At 43.7% G+C, this 15,015-nt stretch overlaps 1 protein-coding gene across 1 annotated transcript; it reads left to right on the forward strand.

Annotated features, from left to right (window-relative positions):
* The first annotated feature begins 1,407 nt into the window (after positions 1–1,407).
* On the forward strand, positions 1,408–2,352 carry LOC138785355 (olfactory receptor 6B1-like). Its single transcript, XM_069961242.1, has one exon. It carries the CDS (start codon positions 1,408–1,410, stop codon positions 2,350–2,352), a length of 945 nt encoding a protein of 314 aa, XP_069817343.1.
* The last annotated feature ends 12,663 nt before the right edge of the window (positions 2,353–15,015 follow it).

The raw sequence follows: 15,015 nt of genomic DNA on the forward strand, positions 1-15,015 counted from the left end.
AATCCTGCTGGAAGATGAACATTCCATCTCCAAAAATCTTTCCAGCACAGGGAAGCATGAAGTGCTCTAAAATTTCCTTGTAGACTGCAGCGTTGACTTTGGTGTTGATGAAATCCAGTGAAGCTCCACCAGCAGATGACAGGGCTCCCCAAACCATCACTGATTGTGGAAACTTCACACTAGACCTCCAGCAGCTTGGATTGTGTACAGCCTCTCCACTCTTCCTCCAGACTCTGGGACCGCGATTTTCAAAGGAAATGCAAAATTTACTTTCATCTGAAATCAGCCCCTTGAAGCACTGATTAGCAGTCCAGTTCTTTTCCTTGGCCCAGATAAAACGCTTCTGGCCTTTTTATTGGTCAGGAGTGACACATGGGATACAACACTTGTAGCCCATGTCCTGCAGACGTCTGGATGTGCTTGTGGCTTTTGAAGCACTGACTCCAGCAGCCGTCCACTCTTTGTGCATCTCTCCCATATTTTGGAATGGCATTTTCTTTACAACCCTGTAAGACTGCGGTTATCCCGGTTGCTTGTGCACCTTTTTCTACCACACTTTTTCCTTCCACTCAACTTTCCATTAATCTGCTTTGATACAGCACTCTGAGAACAGCCAGCTTCTTTAGCAATAAACTTTTGTGGCTTACCCTCCTTGTGGAGTGTGTGAATGACTGCCTTCTGGACATCTGTCAAGTCAGCAGTCTTCTCCATGATTGTGTTGCATACTGAACCAGAGTAAGGGACCTTTTATAACACTTAGGAAGCCACTGCAGGTGTTTTGGGTTAATTATTGAAATTTGCTGAAATTCTGACTTTTGGGGTTTTCTTGGCTGTAATTCATAATCATCAACTTAAACAGAATTAAAGGCTTGGAAAAGTTCACTCTGTATGTAATGACTCTATAGAATAGATGAGGTCACTTTTTGAATTGAAATACTTGGGGGGAAAAAAATGTTGATATTCTGCATTACTACCAATAGGCTAAGTGGAAAATGCAGGAGCGGTGCACCCATTCCAGCACTGCACCTACTCCAGCAAGATAGGGGTTAAGTCAATTAACCCCTTCTTTGCTGGGGCAGGAGCAGTGCCCTCAGCGCAGCAGATACAAAACAGTCTGGGCTCCAGGGACTTAACTGGTGATGTTTTACAGATAAACAGCCTGCATTGAATAAATCATCCATGCTGGTCATAAATGGTGGATATCAAGTGCAATAGACTATATTAATAGTGATAAGATTTCACTTTTATTCTAAAACTAATAATACAAATTGAAAATTTATAGGACTATATAGGTTCATTATGACAGATATTGGACATAGCCACTGCATTTTATATCAGTCTACATTTTACTAAATTCCATAAGTAAACACTTCATATTTTAGAAAATTACTTTGAATTATTTTGGATATGAATGAAGCCAACCAGTCGTCAGTCACCGAGTTCCTATTATTGGGATTCCCAAATGTTACTGGCTATAAGGCTGTTGCTTTCTTTATTATAATCCTGATTGCCTACATCCTCACCCTTATGATAAATACTATGGTCATTGTGTTGGTGTCCATCAAGTCGCAGCTCCACTCTCCCATGTACTTCTTCCTTCAGCAGTTATCTATTGTTGAATCTGTGTTCTTGACTGTGACGGTTCCTAATATGCTGCGTGTTATATGGCTAGAAGGAGCCACTGTCTCCAATGCTGGTTGTATAACCCAGGCTTACTTGTATTGTGCTATAGGATGTACAGAGTGTCACCTCCTCACAGTAATGGCTTATGACCGGTACTTGGCCATTTGTAACCCTCTGCGCTACACCACCATCATGGATACAAGACTTCAGAATCTCTTGGCCATCTATTGTTGGGTTTGCGGCTTCCTGTTGACCCAGATAACTCTCAATTTTCTTTGTCTGCCTGAGTACTGTGGAGTCAATGTGATCGACCATTTTTTCTGCGAGCCAGTACTATTTATTGAACTTGCTTGTTCCTACAAAGTGGCCTTACAGTTGGAGATCATCATCATCTCTGTCCTTATAGAGGTCATACCTTTTATTTTAATCATCATCAGTTACATTTGTATCTTTGTAACAATTCTTGGCATCTCCTCTACAACAGGAAGGAAGAAAGCCTTCTCCACCTGTAGCTCCCACCTCACTGTGGTCTCTGTGTTTTTTGGAACGATAATCAGCATCTACTTGGTCCCTGTGAATGAAAACACCTTAAACATCATTAAATTAATTGCCGTTCTGTATATTGTAGTCACTCCTCTGTTTAACCCGATTGTATACTGCTTGAGGAACCAAGAAATGAGAACCGTCTTAGGGAAAATATTTAATAGAAGAAATTTAAAAAAATTGTAAAAAAAAAAAAAAGATAATTAAGTGCAATAAAGGTTTTGTTCTTTATGGATGAGTTCTGTTTAATCATTTCAGGACCATGGTATTCTGGTGTAACAGGCCAGAATATACCCCCAGTCTAGACAATACCTGGGGTAAAAGTTGTTCTAGGTCAGTTTATACTCCCCTCAGGCCAATTATGATTAGAGATGATCAAAGAGGGCCGAGGATCAGGTTTTTACGAACCCGAACCATCAGCATTTGATTCCTGCTGCCTTCCTGTTCCATCGGGACGGTGTAGACAGTTCGAGTACCACCTGGAAAAAAGGGATACAGCCTATTACCTAGGCTGTATCCCTGTTTTTTAGGTGGTAGTTGGGCTGTCTTCACTTTCCCCACAGAACCGGCAGGCACCCGGAGTCAAATGCCGATGGTTCGGGTTCGTACAAACCTGATCCTCGGCCCTCTTCGAACATCTCAAATTATGAAATCAGTAGCATTGAGTGATAGACCCAAGAATGACTGAATTTTTAACATTTTATAGGAGATACAAGTTTATCTGCTGAGATAATTGAGAAGCTACCGACGTAAGTCTTAAAAATCTAGATATACAGTATAGGGGAGATTTATCATTGCCTTTTCAATACTATTATTTTCTGGCTAATAAGGAGATTTTGTGACTCTATAAAACTCTGTGCAAGATTTATTAAGGTCTTTGCGCTATTTTCCATAAGTCATCCCCCGCCTTCACCTTTTTTAAATTTTTGCATCCGGATGGGCGTGACGTTCTATCAAATTTACAGTTTTTGTGAGAAATCCTACCCTAGGGTAGCTTTTTAGCCAAGCTGTTTTAGGCATAAATTGTAGTGATGAGCGAATATGATGAGTGAAATATTCGAATATTCGATATTCGTATGAATATCTCCTGAATATTAGAATATATTTGATCCCATTAAAGTCTATGGGAACAAGTTTTCGATTATTGAAAAACATCTATTCGACCACTTGGAGGTAAAAACCAGAAGCTGGGGGATTTGAACGCTTATCGAATATTTATTGAAGATTCAGTGAACTATTTGATAATATTCGATAGATCGAATACCTTACTATTCGATCTAATATCTATTTGATTGAACAGTACTCATCACTAATAAATTGTGCAATAAATTGTGCAAGATGCATCAAGGCACTTTCGTCTAACGATGATTTTTGCACAACAACCGTAAACTTGTGGGCAGCCCATAGAAAGCTCCTCCTGCTTAAAAAAGTGGGTAGATGATCAATTCCACCATAGACCTTTATAACTTCAACCAGAAGAACTTGTCTGTTTCAGGTTTCAGAAAGTCATAACATCCTGAAACCTTAACTTATAACTGACTGGTTTCACACTGCCTTAAAATTTTGGAAAAACAGCATTTTTATTTTATTTTATTTTTGAATTTGTTTTTACAAAAACGCCAGCGGCCAGATGTTAGTTGGAAGTGCTATGCCTTACACATGGGGGGGGTGGGGATTAGTTCAAGTGGCAATAGAAAAGTCTCTCTCTATACGCAGTATAGCCAAACAGCAGTCCTTTCATTTCCAGCATAGAAGGTACAGCAGACTCAAAACAATGGCTTGACTTAAGCAAAACAGAATATAAAGTCCAAGGGAACAACCAAGAACTCACAGGCCATTTTCAGTTGCGGATTCACCCACCTGAATGGGGAAAAGTGGGATGAAACAGCTTCCAGACACCTACCAGCTTCCCAGCTGACACACTTTGCTGCAAGTGTGGTATCCTACCACAGGTGTTACTGTTGTATACACCCTTCAGAAAAGTCTGTACCTATTGTACTTGTGTGGTGATGAAAGTAGTTCTAAAGTTTCACCACTAGATGCCGCTGTATTAGATATGTGTATCCAGATGCATGGCTGAACTGTGTAAAGGGTTATTGTTTGTTAGTCACATGGATCTGCGAACCAATACAAATCTGTTCTTCTTCTCTCCTATCTCTCTCTATACTCCTGTTTACACTCCTCACCAATTAACAGAGCACCTTAAATACACTGAGGAAGGAAGTCACATGGGTGTAGGAAGTGTATAAGTCTTTTGTGTTGGACATTGTGGAGTAAGGACGCAGGCTAGATAGCTCTCTACAGTGGTCCTCTCTGGGCCCTGGCCCTCTGCCAGGTCCCCTACTCTAGTCAGTCTTAGCTAGAACCCCATATGGGTAGGACGCAAGACAGCACACAGTTTTTCTTCTCAGTAACGCTACACCTCACCTCAAGAGAGGACAAATCAGATACAACCTCAACCCACGCCATGGACAAGGAGAGTCACAGAGCAGGACAGTATCCACAAAACACAACAATCACTGAACTCAGGGAGATCAGTGAAAAAAATCCAATGGAGTACTCATTTAAGAGTTTCCAGTGATTGCCCCCTACAAAATTTGAATATGCAAAGAAGGGGTCCATGGAGCCTCAGTTGCGAGTCTCAAAACACAGGAATAGCCAGATATCCCTCTCTCCAGAGAAGTAAGCCTGTTGCCAAGGGGTGCCTCCCAGTGGGGAGAGCACCAAACCACCCTGATACGTAGTCCCTCAGATCCTCGCTTTGTTGCACAGACAGCTGTAAGCTAGGAACTGATCCTGATACAGCAAAGTAGCGAAAAGCCTAGGAACTCAGCGCTGTTGTCAGCAGGGAACCCTCAGCATTCCGCTCACCCCAGGTAACAAGGTCTGGACCCTGTGTCACCCCCTAGGAGGGTGCAACCAAATCTAGTGGGCATAAGGTGGTGTAAAGACTAACAAGTTAATACACGGGCACAAGTGTTCTTCTTCTAAGTCAGTGCTTCCCAACCTTTTCCACCTCGGGGCACCCCTTGGACAAAAAATTACCTCGGAACACCCCTACTAAATAATATTCTACAAAATAAGAAAAGTGTCATACAGTGACTCACAGGTGACGGCTTCTTCGATCTGAGGCGTCACTTTCCCTTTTCCTCTCCATCCGGTCCAGACCTCCATGATGATTTCTTCCAGATACAGTACAGCCCAAAAGTTTGGACACACCTTTTCATTTAAAGAGTTTTAACTATTTTCATGTAGCGGCATGCTATTTCATCCAGTTTGCGTTTTGTTGGACCGTTATTAATTTTTCCACAGGACAATGACCCCAAACCCCTCCAGGCTGTGTAAGGGCTATGTGACCAAGAAGGAGAGTGATGGGGTGCTACGCCAGATGACCTGGACTCCACAGTGACCAGACCTGAACCCAATCCAGATGGTTTGGGGTTAGCTGGACCGCAGAGTGAAGGCAAAAGGGCCAACAAGTGCTAATCATCTCTGAGAACTCCTTCCAGACTGTTGGAGACCATTTCCGGTGACTACCTCATAGAGCTGATCAAGAGAATGCTAAGAGTGTGCAAAGCAGGAATCAAAGCAAAAGGCGGCTACTTTGAAGAACCTAGAAGACATAATGTATTTTTAGCTGTTTCACAATTTTTGTTAAGTATATAGAGTAATTCCACATATGTAATTCATAGTTTTGATGCCTTTTCATAGTCATGAAAATGCAGACAACTGTTTGAATGAGAAGATGTGTCCAAACGAGTAGGAATGTGGGATGCCCCCTGTATGTAAGCTCCCCTGCTGTGCCCCCATGAACTAATAATGCCCCAGAGGTGCCCCCCATGAACTAATAATGCCCCATAGGTGCCCCCATGAACTAATATTGCCCCCAGAGGTGCCCCCATGAGCTAATAATGCCCCCAGAGGTTCCCCCATGAACTAATAATGCCCCCAGAGGTTCCCCCATGAGCTAATAATGCCCCCAGAGGTTCCCCCATGAACTAATAATGCCCCCAGAGGTGCCCCCATATACTAATAATGCCCCCAGAGGTGCCCCCATGAACTAATAATGCCCCCAGTTGTGCCCCCATACAATAATAATGCCCCCAGAGGTGCCCCCATGAACTAATAATGCCCCCAGAGGTGCCCCCATGAAATATTAATGCCCCCAGAGGTGCCCCGATGAACTAATAATGCCCCCAGAGGTACCCCCATACAATAATAACGCCCCCAGAGGTGCCCCCATGAACTAATAATGCCCCCAGAGGTGTCCCCATGTACTAATAATGCCCCCAGAGGTGCCCTCATGAACTAATAATGCCCCCAGAGGTGCCCCCATGATCTAATAATGCCCCCAGAGGTGCCCCCATGAACTCATAATGCCCTTAGAGGTGCCCTTCTGAACTAATAATGCCCCCAGAGGTGCCCCCATGAACTAATAATGCCCCCAGAGGTGCCCCCATACACTAATAATGCCCCCAGAGGTGCCCCCATGAACTCATAATGCCCTTAGGGGTGCCCTTCTGAACTAATAATGCCCCCATACAATAATAATGCCCCCAGAGGTGCGCCTAAAACAAACAAACATCCTACTCACCTAATCCACGCTGTGCAGGCAGAAGCTCTCCTCCTCCTCTTCTGGCTCCATCTTGCGAGCCGCAGGGACGGGACCTCCGGCAGTTGTGATGACGCCACATCATCACGCCTGCCAGAGAGGTCACGTCCCGGAGTCCCATAGGCTGCTGGCATGAAGTGCCGGAAGCCTATGGTAGTGAATGTAGGAGCAGGACACTGTCTGGGCCTGCTCCTACATTATGCTCACTTTAATGTTCAGCCCGCTCACTGTGCGGGCAGAACATCAAGGCGATCTGTGCATCCCGAGAAGAAGTGGCCGCAGCTTCTCGGGATGCTTAAAGAGACAGTGCACATTTTCCACCGGCGACACCCTGGTTGGGAAACTCTGTCCTAAGTATTCTTCTACCTTATCCTTTTCTCTGCTGCGCTGTTTCTTTGTTTCACTCAATACGCTACCCAGTCAGCGCGACTGTGTTCTACCTTACATTCCTATCACAGACTCAGTTGTTATCTTGTCAAGTATTGGTCTATAAGTTTTATCAAGTGTATTATCAAGTGTTTTATCAAGAGAAACATCATAACTGTCTAACCTGCTGCAAGCACGTACTTTCTCAGTAAACCAGGCTTATTTATGATAAAAAGACTCTGTGATCCTTCGCCTCGCACTGACACAGTATACACTGTAACCTTGGGACACTTCCCCTTTCTGTGGGTGGCAGTTCTGATAGTCCGGGAGGGTCACTACACAGGTCTGGCCATCCGTGATTACCCAAGGGACCCTGTAGCAGCTCGACAGGACACTGTTCACAGGGGAAAAAGGTACAACCGGCCTCCTTAAATAAAAGCAAGCGTGCCATCCCACCTGTGTGCCTACTCGGCACTAGCGTCACAAATTAGCACCTCAAGGTCCGGCTCTATGTTGGCGAACCACCACCCGAGTGTCATCACACTTCATCATCTAGCAAGAGACCGGCCAATCCTCCGACACAACACCCCCGGAGGGTCACACCACACAAGTCCAACAAACTCCTGGAGCCACACACCCCTAGCTATGCTAAGCTACTTGCATTTTTTTAGGCCACAGAAAACCCGGGCTGGAATTTGTGGGAGCAGTCATCCCACCCAGCTCTAAGATTGCTCCAATGAAAGGCCGGCACGGATCAGCTGTGCAAACAGCCTTATTATTTAACAAGACCGGCCTATTCGTATGCCAATCTTAAATTATGTCCAGTTCCTTTTCCCCGGCTGAATTCACATAAAAAGTGCCTGTAATGGGGCGATAACTAGTGATGAGCGAATAGTAAAATATTTGCATATTCAATATTCGTACAAATATGTCCCAAATATTTGATCCCATTAAAGTCTATGGGAACAAGTATTTGATTATTGAAAAACATCTATTCGACCACTTGGAGGTAAAAACCAGGAGCTGGGGGATTTGAGCGCTTATCAAATATTTATCGAATATTATGCGAACTATTCGATAATATTCCATAGATCAAATACCTTACTATTCGATCGAACAGTATTCGCTCATCACTAGCGATAACGTGTCATGCACAAATCAGGTGACCCGGAAGCCCTGCAGAGATACAAGACTGTTTTACACCCCCAAGTCTAGAGTTTATCCCTTGGGTTATACTGTGGCCTGGGCAAGAATATACCCAGGTTTGACATTAGATGGATTTAATCTGGCCTGAATGGTTATAGTTTGGCCTAGGCTATTTTATACCCCGTTTTAGGCCAAATTATACCCAGGTATAATCTGGAAGGGAGATAATTTGGCCAGCTACACTGGTAATTTATTTATTTATTTTCAGTCTGTCACAGTGCTCTCTGCTGCCACCTCTGCCCGTAACAGGAACTGTCCAAAGAAAAAGAGGTTTATTACAGTTATCCTATAAACACCTGTAAACAAGAGTCTGGTGACTTCCATAGTGGTGATCCTCAAGCCCATATCAAGAAGTGTCAATTAGAGTCATAAAATTGTTAACAAACAAAAACACGGCAGTAGCGATCACAAAAGTGGTAAGAAGCTTTACTGCCACAAACATGGTGTAATGAACAGGCACATTTCTTAAAAATTACTTGTTTCCAACATGGCACAACTTTACAGCTTTTGTCAATTGAGCCTATATAACATAAAGCTAAACTACTTAAAGGGTATATCACAGAGGTTCTCTAACTGCAACTACTGGGTGCCTCACTAATGCAGGGCCAAGAGACCTCGACGGGTGGACCTTAAGACATTTTGCCATCTATTTATTCCTGATGGCTCACACACAGTTAGGAGTCTATTGATGTAGACGTGGCAGCCCTTATGGTGGAAGATACCCCTGCTGGTTCTGAGGGAACGACTTCCACTACAGAAAAAGGTGAGATGATGTCTGCCAACTTGGGAACTTCCACTGTTGGAGAAGGTGAGATGGTATCTGCCAACTTTGGATCTGCCACTAGAGAAGAAATTGAGATTTCAGCCTCCTTGGGACTGCCATTAGAGCAGCATTTCACATGGTGACTTCTCACCGGGTTCAAGGTTGTGCAAGTAGTCCAGAAGGTAGTCCCTTCTGACAGAGTGCCAACTCAAAATTTTTCAAATTCCAAGACCACAGCTTCTCTCCATTCAGGAATACCATTCTCCCGGGTTTGGCTGCCACACTTCTTTACATCGCCCACTCCTGCTCTTTCTTTTCCCTAAATTAGCTACTATGCCTCTAAGGTGGACCAGAGGGAGTAGGTTTTCCAACCGGAGGGGGTGTCCGGTCTCTCTTACAGCATTCTTGGCCTAAGTGTGGTTCTCTCCAATCTCCATGACTGGGTTATCAACTTGGCCTGGAATGAGACTTCTGGTTGCCTAAGGGGGCTCAGGCAAGCTTGAAGGCCTCAGTGGGGGCTGCTGCAGGCTCAGTATAGCTTGACGGCCTCAGTGGGACAGCTACACACTCATTAAGGCTTGATGTGGTTAGAGAGATCATGTAGAAGGCCAAGCTGGCAACACCAAGGGATGAAAGAGTTTGTAGGAGGTGGGAATGGTCTACTGTGTCAAAGGCAAACAATAGATCAAGGAGAAGGAGCACAGAGTATTGGCGTTAGGTTTTGGCAGTTAACAGGTCATTATCAGTTATACTGGGATGATTATGATTCCACACCAGGGGGCCATACCAAGATGGTTATCCCTCCAAAGCAGGGGGTCATACCAAGATGGTTATCCCTCCAAAGCAGGGGGCCATACCAAGATGGTTATCCCTCCAAAGCAGGGGGCCATACCAAGATGGTTATGCCTCCAAAGCAGGGGGCCATACCAAGATGGTTATCCCTCCAAAGCAGGGGGCCATACCAAGATGGTTATCCCTCCAAAGCAGGGGGCCATACCAAAATGATTAGCCATTCAAACCATGGGGCTATGCCAAGATGGTTAATCCTCCATACTAGGGAACAACACCTTCAGTGGTGACCCATACAGTGTTAGGCTCGGTTCACACGTTGTAAGAGTGCGGCTGTATTTGCGGCTGTAATTGTGCGGCGGTATTTTTGGTGGTTCGTGTGTATGCTTGGAAGTATAGGATATAAGGCTGCACAGTGCACACTATGTATGAATCTACGGCCCTATCGTAAACGGACCCGTAAAAAATTAACAAGACCATTGTTTGCGGCTGAATATGCGGCCGTGGATTGACAGGCGGTCCGTACGGAGTACTTCAAAAATAGCCGGCAATGATGCCGAATGCTGATGCCTCTAATAGTTAATATATTAAATTAATAAAACACATTTTCTTTGTAATCAAGACACTTTCGTTGATCAATAATTTATTTCTAACGAATCCATCATTTTGCAATTAAATATACTGTTAAAATAAATATATATATAAATAAATGTATTTTTATCTATATATTTATTTTTTGACAGTATATTGAATTGCACAATGATGGATTCGTTAGAAATAAATTATTGACCAACGAAACTGTATTTATTTCAACGAAAATGTGTTTTTTTAATTAAATATTAATTAGTACAGGAAGCTCTATAAGCCGTTAATTCATATGCCGGCAATAGAGCATTCTGTACTAATCATCACTTTACTTTAATGAAAACATCAAATGTTTCTTCTAATTATGTTATCACAATAGCATTATTAGAAGAAACATTTAGAATTATATGTGCGCTCAGCTGATTGGCTGTTCGGCTGAGCGCACATATAATGAGCCGGTCCGCAGTACAGTGACTTCATTGTGCTGCGGACCAGCGAAGAGGACGCATCGGGGTGAGTATAGAGCTCTCCCCACCCCCTCCCCGGCACTGCACCCCTCCCAGCAAGGAAGGGGGGTCACTTAACCCCTTCCTTGCTGGGATGGGTGCAGTCTGACATCAGTCTGGCCCCCAGGGGGTTAAGGGGGATGCAATACATCCTCCCTTAACCCCTTGGGGGCCAGACTGTAAGCAGCGATCTGTAAAGATGCTGCATACTGTAAGGAGCACAACACCGCTCACAATGATGGGTGTTGTGCTCCTGTTTGTGTGTTTTTGTGTGTTTCTCCCTTTTTGTTTTTCAGATATCGGTATCCTGGGGATTACGTCGGATTCCATGGACTACGTCGATGACCAGCGTTTTTTAAATGTTTTTTTTTATAAAATGGTCAATGAGGGGTGTGGGGGTGTTTTTATTTGAATAAAAAAATTTGTAAACTTGTGTCTTGTCTTTATTTCTTTACTTTATAGACTTAGTAGTGGAAGCCGTCTAATAGACGGAATCCATTACTAAGTCGGGGCCTAGTGTTAGCCGGTATAAAATGGCTAACACTAACCCCCTATTATTACCCCAGTACCCAATGCCACCAGGGGTACTGGGAAGAGCCGGGTGCCAGTGGTCCCGGAGCGTCAAAATTGGCGCTCCTGGACCGGGCGGCAGCAGGCTGGTAAGATTTAGGCTGGGGAGGGCCTAAACCAATGGCTCTTCCCACCCTGGTGTTACCAGGCTGCTGTCGCTTGGTTTTTAACCCGGCTGGTTCTAAAAATAGGGGGGACCCTATGCGTTTTTTTTTTTAAATAAATAAATAATTAAAAAAAAACGCATAGGTTTTTATAACCAGCCGGGTTAAAAACCAAACGACAGCAGCCTGGTAACACCAGGGTGGGAAGAGCCATTGGTTTAGGCCCTCCCCAGCCTAAATCTTACCAGCCTGCTGCCGCCCGGTCCAGGAGCGCCAATATTGACGCTCCGGGACCACTGGCACCCGGCTCTTCCCAGTACCCCTGGTGGCATTGGGTACTGGGGTAATAATAGGGGGTTAGTGTTAGCCATTTTATACCGGCTAACACTAGGCCCCGACTTAGTAATGGATTCCGTCTATTAGACGGCTTCCACTACTAAGTCTATAAAGTAAAGAAATAAAGACAAGACACAAGTTTACAAATTTTTTTATTCAAATAAAAACACCCCCACACCCCTCATTGACCATTTTATTAAAAAAAAACATTAAAAAAACGCTGGTCATCGACGTAGTCCACGGAATCCGACGTAATCCCCAGGATACCGATATCTGAAAAACAAAAAGGGAGAAACACACAAAAAACACACAAACAGGAGCACAACACCCATCATTGTGAGCGGTGTTGTGCTCCTTACAGTATGCAGCATCTTTACAGATCGCTGCTTACAGTCTGGCCCCCAAGGGGTTAAGGGAGGATGTATTGCATCCCCCATAACCCCCTGGGGGCCAGACTGATGTCAGACTGCACCCATCCCAGCAAGGAAGGGGTTAAGTGACCCCCCCTTCCTTGCTGGGAGGGGTGCAGTGCTGGGGAGGGGGTGGGGAGAGCTCTATACTCACCCCGATGTTGTCTCTTCGCTGGTCCGCAGCACAATGAAGTCACTGTGCTGCGGACCGGCTCATTATATGTGCGCTCAGCCGATCAGCCAATCAGCTGAGCGCACATATAATTCTAAATGTTTCTTCTAATAATGCTATTGTCATAACATAATTAGAAGAAACATTTGATGTTTTCATTAAAGTTAAGTGATGATTAGTACAGAATGCTCTATTGCCGGCATATGAATTACCGGCTTATGGAGTTTCCTGTACTAATTAATATTTAATTAAGAAAACAAATTTTCGTTTAAATAAAATCAGTTTCGTTGGTCAATAATTTAATTCTAACGAATCCATCATTGTGCAATTAAATATACTGTCAAAAAATAAATATATATATAAATATACATTTATTTATATATATATTTATTTTAACAGTATATTTAATTGCAAAATGATGGAATCGTTTACATTTAATTATTGAACAATAAAAGGGACTTTATTAGACAGAAAATGTGTTTTATTAATTCAATATATTAACCATGAGACGCATCGGCTATAGTGCAGAGGATCGCAAACCCCGGTAATAGCGATTCATGTAAACTGTGTTCCCTGCTTTCCCAGATGCATCCAGAGGTGTTTGCATCACTTTCTTAACATTTTATTTGTTATTTTTAGTTGAACCAGATTTCCAAGTAAATGACCGTATGTTTTGAGCCGCATGTCTATTTTTTCCCACGGCTGGAGTTTCACCCGCACATTTACAGCCGCATAAAAAATACAGCCGCACAGTTACAGCGTGTGAACCCGGCCTTATAATGGATTAAATGCTTAAAGTGATGTTACGGTTAGTGGTGGGTAATGCTGCATTATGGATAGTGTATACAGCATAGTTATTATACACAGAATGGACGGTGTACACAGCATAGTCATTATACACAGAATGGACAGTGTATACAGCATAGTCATTATACACAGAATGGACGGTGTATACAGCATAGTTATTATACACAGAATGGATGGTGTATACAGCATAGTCATTATACACAGATTAGACGGTATATACAGCATAGTCATTATACACAGCATGGACACTGTATACAGCATAGTCATTATACACAGAATGGACGGTGTATACAGCATAGTCATTATACACAGAATGGATGGTGTATACTGTACAGCATAGTCATTATACACAGAATGGATGGTGTATACAGCATAGTCATTATACACAGAATGTACAGTGTATACAGCATAGTCATTATACACAGAATGGGCGGTGTATACTGTACAGCATAGTCATTATACACAGAATGGATGGTGTATACAGCATAGTCATTATACACAGAGTGGACGGTGTATACAGCATAGTCATTATACACAGAATGGACGGTGTATACAGCATAGTCATTATACACAGAGTGGACGGTGTATACAGCATAGTCATTATACACAGAGTGGACGGTGTATACAGCATAGTCATTATACACAGAATGGACGGTGTATACAGCATAGTCATACACAGAATGGACGGTGTATACAGCTTAGTCATACAAAGAATGGATGGTGTATACAGCATAGTTATTATACAAAGAATGGACGGTGTATACAGCATAGTCATACAAAGAATGGACGGTGTATACAGCATAGTCATACAAAGAATGGACGGTGTATACAGCATAGTCATACAAAGAATGGACGGTGTACACTGCACTGACATGTAAAGATTATGACAGCAGGGCAGTATTCTGAATCAACATCATTATCATCATCCTCCCATCCCCAGGCCGCTCCTCTCTCATCAAGGTCTCCAGTACATGTGATCCCCCCACACACACTACTCCCTCATGGAGCCCAGTAATAGCAGCAGTGGCGTAGCTACAGTGAAGGCAGGGAAGGCGACTGCTATGGGGCCCCTGCAGAAAGGGGGCCCGAGGAAGCCTGCCCTGCCTTTATGGTAGGTGCTGACATCCGACCACTGTACCCCGCTCCCCCAGGGGTCCAGTGGAAGAGGGACCCCCACTGCACTGTTCAGCCCCCTCACTGTAGTGCCAGGTGAGCGGGTTGAACAGAGGAGCAGGACCTGTCAGACGGCACAGGAAAGGGATGAAGGACCTTTGGGTCACATGACCCAAAGGTCCTCAATACTTCTATGTGAAGATCAGCCCGGACTACAGAAGAAGGAGGAGGAGGAGGAGGAGGAGGGGGAAGCCTGGGAGCTGTAAGTGCTGTGTATTTGTGTCAGTGTATGTATGTATGTATGTATCTATCTGTGGGTATATGTATGTGTCTCAGTGTGTGTGTGTATATATGTATCTGTGTATATATTTCTATGTCAGTATGTGTATGTATCTGTGGCTATATGTGTGTGTGTCAGTAGTATCTGTAACACTGGTGTATATATGTGTGTCAGTAGTATCTGTAACACTGGTGTATATATGTGTGTCAGTAGTATCTGTAACACTGGTG

This window comes from Dendropsophus ebraccatus, chromosome 1 (genome assembly GCF_027789765.1).
Source record: "Dendropsophus ebraccatus isolate aDenEbr1 chromosome 1, aDenEbr1.pat, whole genome shotgun sequence".
In the NCBI taxonomy this organism is placed as follows: Eukaryota; Metazoa; Chordata; class Amphibia; order Anura; family Hylidae; genus Dendropsophus; species Dendropsophus ebraccatus.